The sequence below is a fragment of the Micropterus salmoides genome, unplaced genomic scaffold (assembly GCF_014851395.1).
Source record: "Micropterus salmoides isolate LMB-PRFRI ecotype aquatic unplaced genomic scaffold, ASM1485139v1 Ms_hic_scaffold_17, whole genome shotgun sequence".
Taxonomy (NCBI): Eukaryota; Metazoa; Chordata; class Actinopteri; order Centrarchiformes; family Centrarchidae; genus Micropterus; species Micropterus salmoides.
Genome location: NW_024040817.1, coordinates 5921141 through 5933800, shown reverse-complemented (window position 1 = coordinate 5933800; position 12660 = coordinate 5921141). Strand labels below are relative to the sequence as shown.

Sequence of the window (12660 nt, the reverse complement as noted above, 5' to 3'; positions counted from 1 at the left end):
GCGTCCTCTCTGCCAGCCAGCAGGGGGCGACTTAAACCTGCGTCCTCTCTGCCAGCGGCCAGCAGGGGGCGCCTTAAACCTGCGTCCTCTCCAGCGGCCAGCAGGGGGCGACTTAAACCTGCGTCCTCTCTAGCGGCCAGCAGGGGGCGACTTAAACCTGCGTCCTCTCTAGCGGCCAGCAGGGGGCGACTTAAACCTGCGTCCTCTCTAGCGGCCAGCAGGGGGCGACTTAAACCTGCGTCCTCTCTAGCGGCCAGCAGGGGGCGACTTAAACCCGCGTCCTCTCTGCCAGCGGCCAGCAGGGGGCGACTTAAACCTGCGTCCTCTCTGCCAGCGGCCAGCAGGGGGCGACTTAAACCTGCGTCCTCTCTGCCAGCGGCCAGCAGGGGGCGACTTAAACCTGCGTCCTCTCTAGCGGCCAGCAGGGGGCGACTTAAACCTGCGTCCTCTCTAGCGGCCAGCAGGGGGCCCCGCCCATACTGCTGCTTTTCAAATTAAAACGGAGACCTTCTGCTACGTCTGCTCCTCCCGTCCAGACTGAAACGGCGAAAACGAAGACCTAAAAGGAAGAAGTTTGGAAACGCTGCCGACCCCGTTTGCATTTTGAAACTCCGGAGGGCGTGTTAGTGCAGACAGCCAAAACGGAGGACTTCAGAAACGCTGATGCAGACGCAGACGCTCGGCTCTCTGATTGGCTCTTATAAGTCGTGCAAAGCAGAAACACGATGCTGCTAACAGAGTTTTTGAGTTGGTATTTTTATAAAATATTTTGTACCATGCAAATAACACTTTGGCCTATCTTCCTTCACTTGTCGGCTACTGTGCATGTCGCCGTTTACTTTGACTCCCAGTCTGTTTTCCTTCGACACAGTCCTGTCTTAAGGCCCATTTATACTCCTGCGTAGGCTACGCACGTAGCCATGCGTTCATACTGGTGCGTAGGTGTGTCCGTCATTCTGCATTTACACCCCCAAACACCCGTTGGCAGTAGCGCTACAGCGTCCACTGTGTTGACTTTTTCCGTCCGAGCAGGTTAACATCCGGTTCAGCGCTCCACTAACGTGAATAGAGGTAAAATCGTAAACGTGCGGCTGGTGTAGCCTTTTCAAATGTTACCGACCGAGTGGATCACATTCTGATAGCAAAACAAGTCATTTCGCTCGGGTTGCAATGATTAAATATATCGATTCACCGTGTGACAGCCGCCGTTTTGACTGCTAGTAAATGTTACTTCAAAGCGCGGGGTACTTCCGGTCAACTCGGAGGCATTGCGAGGCTACCCAGCCGTAGCCCCGTAGCCTACGCCGTCGATTTGACGCAGAAGTATAAATTGCACTTTACATTCAGTAACAGTCCCAGTGCGTTATTGGTCCATGCTAGAGCGTTTCTTCGTCTGCAGACCTTTATTCTTCTCAAAATCTTCTGTAACTACGGAACAGACCATCTGCTTCATGGTTACACCGGCACGCACACGCCCAGTGTACCTGAACGACCGCTAGCTGTGCGTTTTCAGTTGTTTTCAACTCTGATACGCAGCTAAAACGCTGCTGTGGACGGAGATCGTGTTCGTTTTAATTCTCCGTTCGTAAATTAAAACAGAAGAAGCCTTTCTGGGTTTTATTTTCCTTCTTCTTTTTATGAAAGAGGCGTACAGTTTCCACCTTTTGATTTGTTCCTATGTTCATTTGTTTGCTGAAATATGTTTGAAATTCAGTGAACAGGTTTGTTAAATGTATTTGGACGTCATCACTTGATGTAAAACTCCTGCTTATTTTGCTCTTAGTGAAACATCCTAATGTAAACCTGAAGGTTGGGCTTTTCATTTTTTATTTGATCTGTTCATGTCTTCTTTGAGCTCATATTATTATTTATACATCATCACGTTCAGGCGTCTTTCCTGTTGCATTTTTGAGTTAATGTCAGTCAATAATAATGAAACCAGTCGCTGAACACTGAGGTAAATTAAAAGAATTTTAATAAAAGTAAAACCAAAATCCCGTCGTTCGGATGATGTACTGATAATATGATGCTGATCGGCTCAGAGAAATGTTAGGCACTCAGACAAACACAAGAAAAACTGATCCAGGTGAGTTTCCTGTCCAGTCAGGTGACTTCACTTCCATCTCTCAGCACAATTCAGGGATACGACTTACTGAAGATCCAAACTACCTGAGGGACGTGTTCCCTGAGGGGCCGCAGCAGACACACAGGAAACGATCATCAAAACTGTTCGTTCATTTTCTGTTGATCGACTCAGTGACTTGGTGAACGAGCTGCTGAGATCTGAAGAGAAACCGGCAGACACCAAACTCCATTAAGGGTTTTCATTTATAAAAGTCTTACATTTTCCTTTTAATCTTCACAGAAGCTTCGTGGCGTTCGGTGAAACGTTTAGATCCTGAAGCTCTTGAAAGTCTTTCGAGCTGTCTTATTTTCTGTTCTGACGGCTTTCAGAGTGCCACGTTGAACGGCTCGGCCCCTGCAGGTGGACCTGGTCTCTCTGTGTGGCCGGTCTTCAGGTGGTGGACCAGATACTCCCTCCTGGTGAAGGTCTTCCTGCAGAGTCCACAGCAGTGCGGCCTGTCCCCGGTGTGGACCTTCATGTGTCTCTCCAGACTCTCCTTCCTGCTGAAGTCTCGACTACAGAACCTGCATCGGTACGGTTTCTCTCCGGTGTGGACCCGTTTGTGGATCTCCATCCTCTTGATGGAGCTGCTCTTCTTCCCACACACATCGCAGGTGCTACCCAGCTCTCTGTGGGACCGCAGGTGGACTCTCAGGGCCTCGGTAGACTCCAGTTGGTCCCCGCAGGCCCCGCACCGGCTGTCGGGCTCCTTGCAGTGGATCTCGGCGTGCCGGACCAAAATCCCCTGCGTGTAGAAGGAACTCCCGCAGACTCTGCAGCTGAAGGACTTGGCAGGATTCTGGAAGGGGGCCCTCGGTCTGCGGAGGCTGCAGGACATCTGGTCCTGGTCCTGAGACATGTTTTGTCTGATGTGTTTCCTCAGAGTTCGCTTTGAGCTGAATTCCCGGCCACAGCTGCCGCAGACCAGCAGATTCTGGTCTGCAGGAGGGCGAGTCCCAGTCCCCTGAGTCCTCTGCAGACCTGGATCAGACTGAGTGTCGTCACTGTCTTCAGTAGATGACTCTGATTGGACAACGGAGTCCCTGCTGTGGTCTGCAGGTTCGCTGGTCTCTCCAGGTTTAGGTCTTATCAGATGGCTGTCTGGGGGGGCGGCGAGAAGGTCCTCCCCTCTGTGGAACAGAACATGATCGCTCTTCATCAGCCAATCAGGACTCTGCGTGAACTTGGTGTCAGTCTCCTCCTCCTCCTCTTTGACGTGCAGCCTGACGCTCTGCCCCCCCCCCTGTTCTTCTTCTGTGGTTAAAACCTGCAGAACACCTGGAGGATGAGAACAACATGATGTAAACAAACATTCTGAGTTTCAGTGACGCCCCAGAAGCAGGTCCTGAAATCCTGAGACGGATCCTGAGAGGCTAATATTCATTAAAAGTAACTTAATCAATGGTCTTGAAATGTTTGAAGGTGACTCATTAGAAAATGTTAGGCTTTAGTTGTGTCTCAGCTCCCAGCATGCACTGCTTCAGGTTGTGGTCAGTGGCGTGTCCACAGCTGACATCATGTAGTACTAAAAACCATCAGTTACTCTGGATTCTACTCCTTTTGTACCGACCTTCCTGCTGGGAGCTAATCTCTGCTCTGACTGCAGCCTCCAGCATCATGTGACCCTCATCCATTTCCTTCTTGTAGACAGTAGGTTCAGGCCCCGCCTCCTCCCTGCAGGACAGGATCCGATTGGACGAAGGACTCTCCCTCAGCCATTCATGACTCTGTATGGACTTCGTAAAGGTCTCCTCTGGTCCTAAAGCTCCGCCCTCTTCCTGGTTAAGATGCAAATGTAGGCCCCGCCCCCTCACCTGCTGTTCATCTGTTGAGAAAACCTGAAAAACACCTGAGAGATAAAGACAGGTAGTTAATATCAAAAGGACTGTGTGAATGATGTCTCTGTGTGAATGATGTCTCTCCCTCTGTGTGAATGATATCTTTGTCTTTCTCTCTGTCTCTGTGTGAATGTCTGTCTCTCTCCCTCTGTGTGAATCATGTCTCTGTCTCTCTCCCTCTGTGTGAATCATGTCTCTGTCTCTCTCCCTCTGTGTGAATCATGTCTTTGATCCATCTGTCTCGGTCTCTCCCTCTGTGTGAATGATGCATCTGTCTCTCTCTGTATCTGTGTGAATGATGCATCTGTCTCTCTCTGTATCTGTGTGAATGATGCATCTGTCTCTCTCTGTATCTGTGTGAATGATGTCTCTGTCTCACTCCCTCTGTGTGAATGATGTATCTGTCTCACTCCTTCTGTGTGAATGATGTATCTGTCTCTCTCTCCCTGTGTGTGAATGGTGTCTATGTCTCTCTCTGTATCAATGTCTCCGTGTCTCTCTGTGTGAATGATGCCTCTGTCTCTCTGTCTGTGTGAATGATGCCTCTGTCTTTCTCTGTGTGAATGATGTCTTTGTCCCTCTCCCTCTGTGTGAATGATGTATCTGTCTCTGTGTGAATGATGTCTGTCTTTTTCTCTGTGTGAATGATGTCTCTGTCTCTCTCTGTCTGTGTGAATGATGTCTCTGTCTCTCTATGTCTGTGTGAATGATGTCTCTGTCTCTCTATGTCTGTGTGAATGATGCCTCTGTCTCTCTCTGTGTGAATGATGTCTTTGTCCCTCTCCCTCTGTGTGAATGATGTATCTGTCTCTCTATGTCTGTGTGAATGATGCCTCTGTCTCTCTATGTCTGTGTGAATGATGCCTCTGTCTCTCTCTGTGAATGATGTCTTTGTCCCTCTCCCTCTGTGTGAATGATGTATCTGTCTCTGTGTGAATGATGTCTGTCTGTCTTTTTCTCTGTGTGAATGATGTCTCTGTCTCTCTCTGTCTGTGTGAATGATGTCTCTGTCTCTCTCTGTCTCTGTGTGAATGGTATCTATCTCTCTTTGTCGGTTTGTGAATGATGTCTCTCAGTTCAATTCAATCTAGCTTTATTGGCATGAATGTAAAACAACAATCTTGCCAAAGCTACAAATAAATTACAAAAGAACAATTAATTGTATACAGTTCATTAATCACTATTAAAAATAAATAAAAAATTATATATATAAAAAAAAAAATTATATACACGTTTTTATATACATACACACACACACACACACACACACACACACTAAAACAGTAAACGTGTGTGAGACAATGTGTAATTTTGATCAGAAAACCAGTATCAAATGTGAGATTAAAAAACAAAAACAAATAAAGAGAACAATTACTTAAATAATAGACAATGAAAATAATAATAATTTGAAAACTGTTCAGAACAATTATTATATTTATGAGTCTATTCTGAATTGCAATATCGAATTATTGGTTCTAGTAGAAATTGGAAAATTTGAAGCCAGATTTAAATTGGAATTTAAATTTTAATGTTTCTTTTTATTGCATACAAAGCTCTCCTTGCTTTGTCCCATCAACTAGTTGATGTTTTAGTCAGTAAAGCTGCGAACCAGCTAAAATACATGTTTACAGTTTAAACGACAACAGCGACATCTGGCGGGAAAATACAGCTACGTCACACTCGGCGGACATTTTCTTCCTCAAACCAGCAGACTTTAAACTTCTGTCCACTTACCTGCCGGTCCGTGACCCGGTCCGTCCTCCGGTCCGTCCTCCGGTCCGTGGCCCGGTCCGTCCTCCGGTCCGTGACCCGGTAGTCCTGCAGCCTGCAGCAGCCTCCGCTGTCGGTCGGACTCTTGTTTTAACCGGAAAACTTCGCTTTCATATTCGGCGATCGTTTTGGCGAAACGGCGGAAAATGTCGTCGGTGACGGCGGCGAGCTGCTGGTCGACAAACAGCCGCAGCAGGTCGAGCTGCAACATGTCGGTACCGACTGGAAACACCGGGATGAGGAGAGAAGACGCCGCTGCTGCCGGTTTAACGAGCGGAAACAGTCCACACGGAGGCAGCGGCGGACCGGAAGTCTTCACAATAAAAGCTCGTGTGGAGACAGTAAGTACACGTCACAAGTACAAGTCAGAGGAAGGCTATTTGTACTTGAGTATTTTCCTCTCATGTCACTTTGTGTTGTACTTCACTACATTTATCTGACAGCTTCAGTTACTTTACAAAGTCAGACTGTTACAAAGAGCTTTTAAAATAAAATGTTATAAATTAAACTCCAACAGCTTAAACAGCTGACAGTCAAGTGAAAGAAACTATTTTGATGGCTTACATCATTTTTCATGTAGAAACGTTTCATGGTTCCAGTTTCACTAATGTGTTATTTTAATGAGTTTTGGACTGTTGGTTGTGAAGAAGAAGAATCTGAGGAGAGGACAGTACAACATTTCACTGCAGTTATTGATTTTTCACAGTGTGGTTTTAGTACTTTTACTGCAGTAAAGGATCTGAATACTTCACACTCCAGGAGGAAGTCCGTTTCTCTGAAGCTGAACTGATTTAAAGACCTCTGGAGCGTTTCAAGGACCCCCAGAACTCATTACACTGGTCATTGATCTAATTCAGTCACTCATGGGAATATCTGAACGCTCTCTGGAATAATTCAAGGACCCCTGGAACTCGTTCAGTTACCCCAGGGACACAGTCAAGGATCCCAGACAGTTAACATTATTATTATTATTAACATTATTTGTGACTTTGTTTCATTTAAACCTAAAATAAACGTGTTACTGACGAACAGACTCAGGGCCTTCCTGAAACTAGTCCCTCGCCACCACAAACTACCCCCCCCAGCGTAAACAGGATGTGATGTCACCGCTGCACTCACTGCTGTAACATGTGGATCAAATAACCAGCAGCTGTATTAAGATTCAGGATTGATGTTGAGGAAAAGTTTATTTTTTTAAATAATGAAACTGAAAGCTTTTGTTATTCATTCTGTGTTTGTGTCAAATATTTCTTTAAGACTGACTTTAGATATTTACAAAATATAACTTCTATTCTTTTATGAAAAGATTCATAATCATTGTAAAGAAAAGCCAATGTGTATATTTGAACCTCTTATCTAAAATATATTACATTCACAAATACATTTCAAAAGTTAAAAAGTAAAAAGACTTAACTAGTTTTCTTTCTTGCTTGTTACTGAACTCTTCTATTATTCTGTCGTTTCATGTCGGCTATTTTGTTTTGGCTGGTGATTTTCGTATAAGATGAATATGATTCAATAAAAACAACAGCTGTCTATCAGACAAGATCATTTTTTATTTAAACACAATGTTGTTAACCTGTGAATGATGATATGAAATGTTGGTAGTTTCAGGATTTAAAAATCCTACATGTGAACCTGCAAAGTCACATGTGAAAGAAAGTCCTCCGTCGTGCAGCCAAGGCTGTTACACACCTTCAACAAGCTGCATCGGAGGGCTTACCAGCCCACTACCACTCCGCCCCCGTTGGATTCTGATGGCGCTCAATGTGGCGAACATAGAGGAGCGTTCAGCAGCTAAAGAGCCAGGTAATTCCCTCAGGAGCTGCTGGAGACAGAGCTAACAGAGAATCAGTTCCTGCAGGTTTAATGTAAATATGACAGGATGGTAAACGTTCTCATTTATCAAGATTCATGACATAATGATTAGAGCCCGACCGATAAATCAGTGATATGAGCTAGTTGCACATTAATCAGTATCACTGTTCATATTAGCTCATATTTGACAATTCAAAAGAAACGGTTATCAGTGTTGTTGCATAGTTTGTGCACCAGAGGGCGCTCTGCAGCTCCGCTATTGGCAACACGTGTTTGGAGGTCAGTCGAATAAGTATATCGGCCAAAATATTGGATTTTAAAATCCTGAAATATACTCGGCCGTGCTCTAAAACGACAAAATGAATCTACGTGCTGAAACAAACGTCTGAAAATACAGTTTGTACATTTTTTAAAATTGAAAAATAAAAAAGTTAGATTTTTGTGAAACATATTTGAACTTTAGAGGATAATTTATAAAATTTTTGGTGATTCTGGGTCCAAAGACAAAGAGTTTTGTGTCTGCTGATGACCCCGCTGGTGGTCCGTCAGTTTGTAAATATGAACCCGGTCTGTGTGAACTCTACAGCTGTATGAAGTCTGGCTGCAGACCGTCCTGCCTCCTGATTGGTTCTTTGCTGATCCGGACGTCCAGGTGGACCTTCATGTGGACGTCTCTGGAGCGTTTCTCCTGGTAGCTCTTCCCGCAGACCCTGCAGCTGTAGGGTTTCTCGCCGGTGTGCGTCAGCAGGTGTTTCTTCAGGTCGTTCTTGGTGACGAAGGCCTTCCAGCACAGGTGGCAGCTGAACGCTCGCTCCTTCTTGTGGAAGCGGATGTGGGTCTCCAGGTATCCTTTGGTGCTGAAGCTCTTGTTGCAGAGGCTGCAGCTGAACGGCTTTTCCCCGGTGTGGGTTAGCATATGGGCGTTTAGCCCTCCCACCTGCCTGAAGGTCTTCCCGCAGACGCGGCACTGAAACGGCTTCTCGCCTGTGTGGATCCTCTTGTGGACCTCCAGGACGTGGACTGACGCCAGGCTCTTCCCGCAGGTCTCACAGGAGACCCGGTGGGCTGGTTTGTCTCCAGTGTGGTTCCTGATGTGCGTCGTCAGAGCTCCGTTGTCGATGAACGTCTTCCCGCAGAACTCGCAGATGTACGGTCGCTCCCCGCTGTGGATCCTCTTGTGGCGCCGCAGGGCACCAGGCCGCGGGAAGGATTTACCGCAGACGCCGCAGCAGTACGGTTTGATGCCGGTGTGACTCCGCATGTGAGTCTCGATGTTCTGGTAGGTTTTACCGCAGATGTGACAGATTTTGCCGGCGTCTCTGTGACCCTGCAGGTGGTCCGTCAGGGTCTCTGGTGGCAGTACACTTTCACCGCAGACGCCGCACACAGACTCTGCTGAGTGACTCTTAGCGTGTTTCCTCAAACTACCTTTACTCTGAAAAGCCTCCCCGCAGACTTGACAGCTGTGAGACGTCTGAGTCGACACCTTGGCGTTCTCTCTGACAGTTGGCCTGATCTCCGTCTCAGACTTCAGGCTCTGAGAGTCCGGCGGAGGCTCGGCATCCTCATCGTCGTGGATCTCCCATGAGTGGCTCCTGCTGTGAGTCTTTAAGGCGCTGCTTTCGATGAACGTCTTCCCGCAGTGCTGGCAGGCGTACGGTCGCTCCCCACCGTGGATCTTCTTGTGGCGCCTCAGCGCTCCGGGTCGGGGGAAACGTTTGTTGCAGACGCCACAGCGGTACGGTTTGATCCCCGTGTGGCTTCGCATGTGAGTCTCCATGTTCTGGAAACTCTTACCGCAGATGCTGCAGGTGCCGCTGGTCTCCCGGTGAGACTGCAGGTGAGTCAGCAGAGCGTCAGGTGAGTCTAGCTGCTGTCCACAGACGCCACAGACGCTCTGAGACTCCCTGCAGTGCGTCTCAGCGTGTTTCCTCAAGAACCCTCGGCTGTGGAAGGAATCACCGCAGACTCTGCAGCACAGCGAGGAGAACTGAGATGACTTCAGTCCAGAGCTCTGCCTCCGATCTTTCTTTGGTTTCAGTGTCTCTGACTGACCGTCCTCGTCCTCGCTCTGGTCACCGTCGTCTTCTTCGTGGGTCTTTAGGTGATCCTGGAGCAGCTGGTTTTGGGTGAAGGTCAGTCCACAGATCGGGCAGACGTCAGGCGTCCTCCTGCTGTGGATCTTCTTGTGTCTCCTCAGTGCTCCGGGTCGGGGGAAGCTCTTGCCGCAGACGTCGCATCTGTACGGTTTGACTCCGGTGTGACTCCTCATGTGTGTCTCCATGTTCTGAAACGTCTTCCCGCAAATCTCACATGTCCCGCCGCCGCTGTCAGTTTCTCTGTGAGATCTGAGATGGTCGAACAAACCGTCTGAAGACTTGAAGTGTTCGCCACAGACTCCGCAGAGACACTCTGGGTTGTCTGAGTGTGTTTCCACGTGTTTCACCAGATTCCCTTTATGCCGGAAAGTTTTTCCACAGATGACGCAGCGATGAGCGGGCCGGTCCGATGGCGCCGCCTCCCGTCTCCGACCACCAGAGCTCCGTCTTCCATCCGTCCTCGTCCCGCTTGTTTCTTTGTTAGTGGCGGAGCTGTCGCTTCCTCTCCAGTCCTCGTCGGTGTCCTCGCTCTCAGCTGCAGAGACGTCTGAGGAGGCGGAACTGGGCGGGGCTGTGGGGAGGCGGTCTGGGTCGGCCTCAGACAGCAGGAGGTTTCCGTCGGCGCTGGTCGTCCTGCAGGTGGACGAGCTCAGGGAATCTGGAAGAAAAAAATGTAAATGATAATTAGTTCATGCAGCTTCAAAGAGCTGGTCAAGTTGTTGCTGCTGCAGACGAGCGGCTGAGTTTACTTCTGATTTGATGACGCAGCCTTTTCATAATCACAGTGACATTTTAATGTGGATCTGTCACATCACGGACGAGACCCGGTCCGAAGAATCAGGTGGAATGGATCAGACTGGTGCGTCTGTAAGAAGAACTTCATGTCAAAACTTTACAAATGAGTCTGTACATGAGTCACATGCTGGAGTTGCCGTCACTCTCAACAACAACAACAACAACAACAACAACAACAGTACACAGGAAGGCCGCCACAGAAAAAGAAGCAGGAACTTCAACTTTTACGTGGCGCCACTGTGGTGCGTGTTGTTCTTGAGGACGGAGAAGCACCGAGGCCGGACCACTTTGGATGACTTTGTAACGTGAACGCTGTATTTCTGCTGTTTACCACCATCACAACAGTTCACATCAATAGTCAACAATTCAGATCAATTCAGCAGCTGATTTTCCTCCCGAAGCCTCCGGCTGCTGATATCAGATGTAGTCTGATCAGCTGGATGTAAATGTAAATGCTCCGTACTTGTATAGCGCCTTTCTAGTCTTTTTACATCTGCATTCACCAGTCACACACATTCATACACTGAGCCTAAGTGCTCAAACGGAAACTAACATTCACACTCATTCATACAGGCACGCAACCAGGGGGAGCCAGGGATCGAACCGCCGACCTTCCGATTAACGGCCAACCCGCTCTACCTCCTGAGCCACAGCCGCCCCAACAGCGTCCCTCTGTTCCTGTTTACAGAGTGTAGTGACCTGTGGATACCTAGCAGCAGTCTGTAGGGGAACCGGGTTCTGAACTCACCTGTCCGGTTCAGTCGGACCACCGGGCTCAGCACCGCCTCCAGCAGCCGGCTCTGCCGCTCCAGCTGCCGCCGGTACTCCTCCACCTCCCGCTCCAGCAGCCCGACGATCTGCCCGGCCGCCGCCGTCAGCCGCTCGGTGATCAGCAGCCGCAGCGGCCGCAGCAGGCGGCCTCCGGAGCCGCCGCGCTTCTCCAGCAGCACCAAGATCTCCTCCCCGACCCGGGTCAGCTGCTCCGACACCGACACCGTCAGGGCCCGCAGCCCGCAGCGCGGCGGGGCTTCTGTCAGAGACATCCCGGTCCAGGGCTCCGTCCCCCGGTCCGCAGGAAAACAACACGCGTCTGTTCCGGGTCAACGAGTCACTGTGAGAGGAGCGAGAGCCTGAGGCTGCCACCTGCTGGACCGGACGATAGCCTACTGTTAGAGCTACCACTGAGAAAACTACTGCTAATATTAGAGATAATACTACTGATAGCAGTACTGACACTACTACAACTATTGATTACTACTGTTAAATGATAATACCCCTGATACTACTACTACTGATACTAGATGTTACTGATAACTCATAATACCACTGATACTACTACTACTGATATTACCACAGATAATACCACTGATAACTGATACTGCTACTGATAATACTGATACTACCGATACTGACACTACTACCACTAGGGAAAGCAACAAGTATTTGTTAATACCAGTGGAAACTGAACTTCTAGTACTTACTGTCACGGTTACTACTAACAAACAACTGTTCAGGTCTGCATTTACTGTAAAAGTACTGCAGAAGACCTGAGCAGAAGTACAAATACACACAAACTCAGTATCTGTAAAAGTGATTGTTTTCAGGTTAAGTTTCATGACAGCATAGACACTTTAAAGCAGTCTTTAGACTTGCACTTTGGAACATGTACAGAAAATATTAAGTATTAATATAAGTATAAACAATTAAAGAAAATGTGAAAAACTATAATCAGAAAACTTATCTGAGTCGCTGGTCAAAGATTTCTGAACTTGGAAAAGAAAACCAAACACGTTCAAACTAAAATGTGGTGACAGGTTTCCACAGCAGCAGAGGCTCATGGGTATTGTAGTGTTTACAGACAGAAAAGAAGCAAAGTGCATCCTTTGAACAGAACATTTTATTATCCAGCAGACTGAGGAAAACTCTGTTAAGCGCTGATGAATTAGCTGATCCTTCGTCGCTGAGGCTGCAGGCGGTCTGATCAGCATGTTCACTGTATGAGATCAGAGTTTCTCAGTTCTGTTCAGCTGCTTGTGTTAAAAACTTCTAAAGGTGCAGTAGAATGGAAAACTGTATTAATGTTAGAGGTGTAAACACTAGAGCTGCAACGATTAGTCGATTAACTATTAAATTATCGCCAACTATTTTGATAATTTTATAATTGATTTGTTCTGATTCATTTTTCTAAGAAACTATGTCCAAATTCTCTGATGTG

At 47.7% G+C, this 12660-nt stretch overlaps 2 protein-coding genes across 3 annotated transcripts; both read right to left on the bottom strand.

Moving 5' to 3' along the window:
* Positions 1-1950: 1950 nt before the first annotated feature.
* Positions 1951-6043, bottom strand: LOC119906945 (zinc finger protein 250-like). Its single transcript, XM_038724415.1, has 3 exons — positions 5698-6043; positions 3696-3974; positions 1951-3403 (listed from the first exon to the last, which is right to left on the bottom strand). The coding sequence occupies exons 1-3, from the start codon at positions 5942-5944 to the stop codon at positions 2451-2453; spliced, it is 1479 nt and encodes a 492-aa protein (XP_038580343.1). The 5' UTR covers positions 5945-6043; the 3' UTR covers positions 1951-2450.
* A 1771-nt stretch (positions 6044-7814) lies between these two features.
* Positions 7815-11600, bottom strand: LOC119906944 (zinc finger protein 2-like). Of its 2 annotated transcripts, XM_038724414.1 has the most exons (3): positions 11194-11330; positions 10400-10515; positions 7815-10308 (listed from the first exon to the last, which is right to left on the bottom strand). In XM_038724414.1, exons 2-3 carry the CDS (start codon positions 10425-10427, stop codon positions 8132-8134), a joined length of 2205 nt encoding a protein of 734 aa, XP_038580342.1. In that variant the 5' UTR covers positions 10428-10515; positions 11194-11330; the 3' UTR covers positions 7815-8131. The 2 variants fall into 2 exon arrangements, with proteins under 2 accessions (XP_038580342.1, XP_038580341.1); XM_038724413.1 differs by lacking the exon at positions 10400-10515 and having other exon boundaries at positions 11194-11600.
* Positions 11601-12660: the final 1060 nt, after the last annotated feature.

Bases quoted from the DNA above. Each gene is read 5' to 3' on its own strand.
- LOC119906945 (XM_038724415.1), bottom strand. From the start codon at position 5,944: ATGTTGCAGCTCGACCTGCTGCGGCTGTTTGTCGACCAGCAGCTCGCC. The intron at 3,975-5,697 runs GTAAGTGGACAG...TTTATCTCTCAG, and splicing joins ACCGGGTCACGGACCGGCAG to GTGTTTTTCAGGTTTTCTCA. The intron at 3,404-3,695 runs GTCGGTACAAAA...CTCATCCTCCAG, and splicing joins GATTAGCTCCCAGCAGGAAG to GTGTTCTGCAGGTTTTAACC.
- LOC119906944 (XM_038724413.1), bottom strand. From the start codon at position 11,488: ATGTCTCTGACAGAAGCCCCGCCGCGCTGCGGGCTGCGGGCCCTGACG. The intron at 10,309-11,193 runs GTGAGTTCAGAA...TTTTTCTTCCAG, and splicing joins GGTCCGACTGAACCGGACAG to ATTCCCTGAGCTCGTCCACC.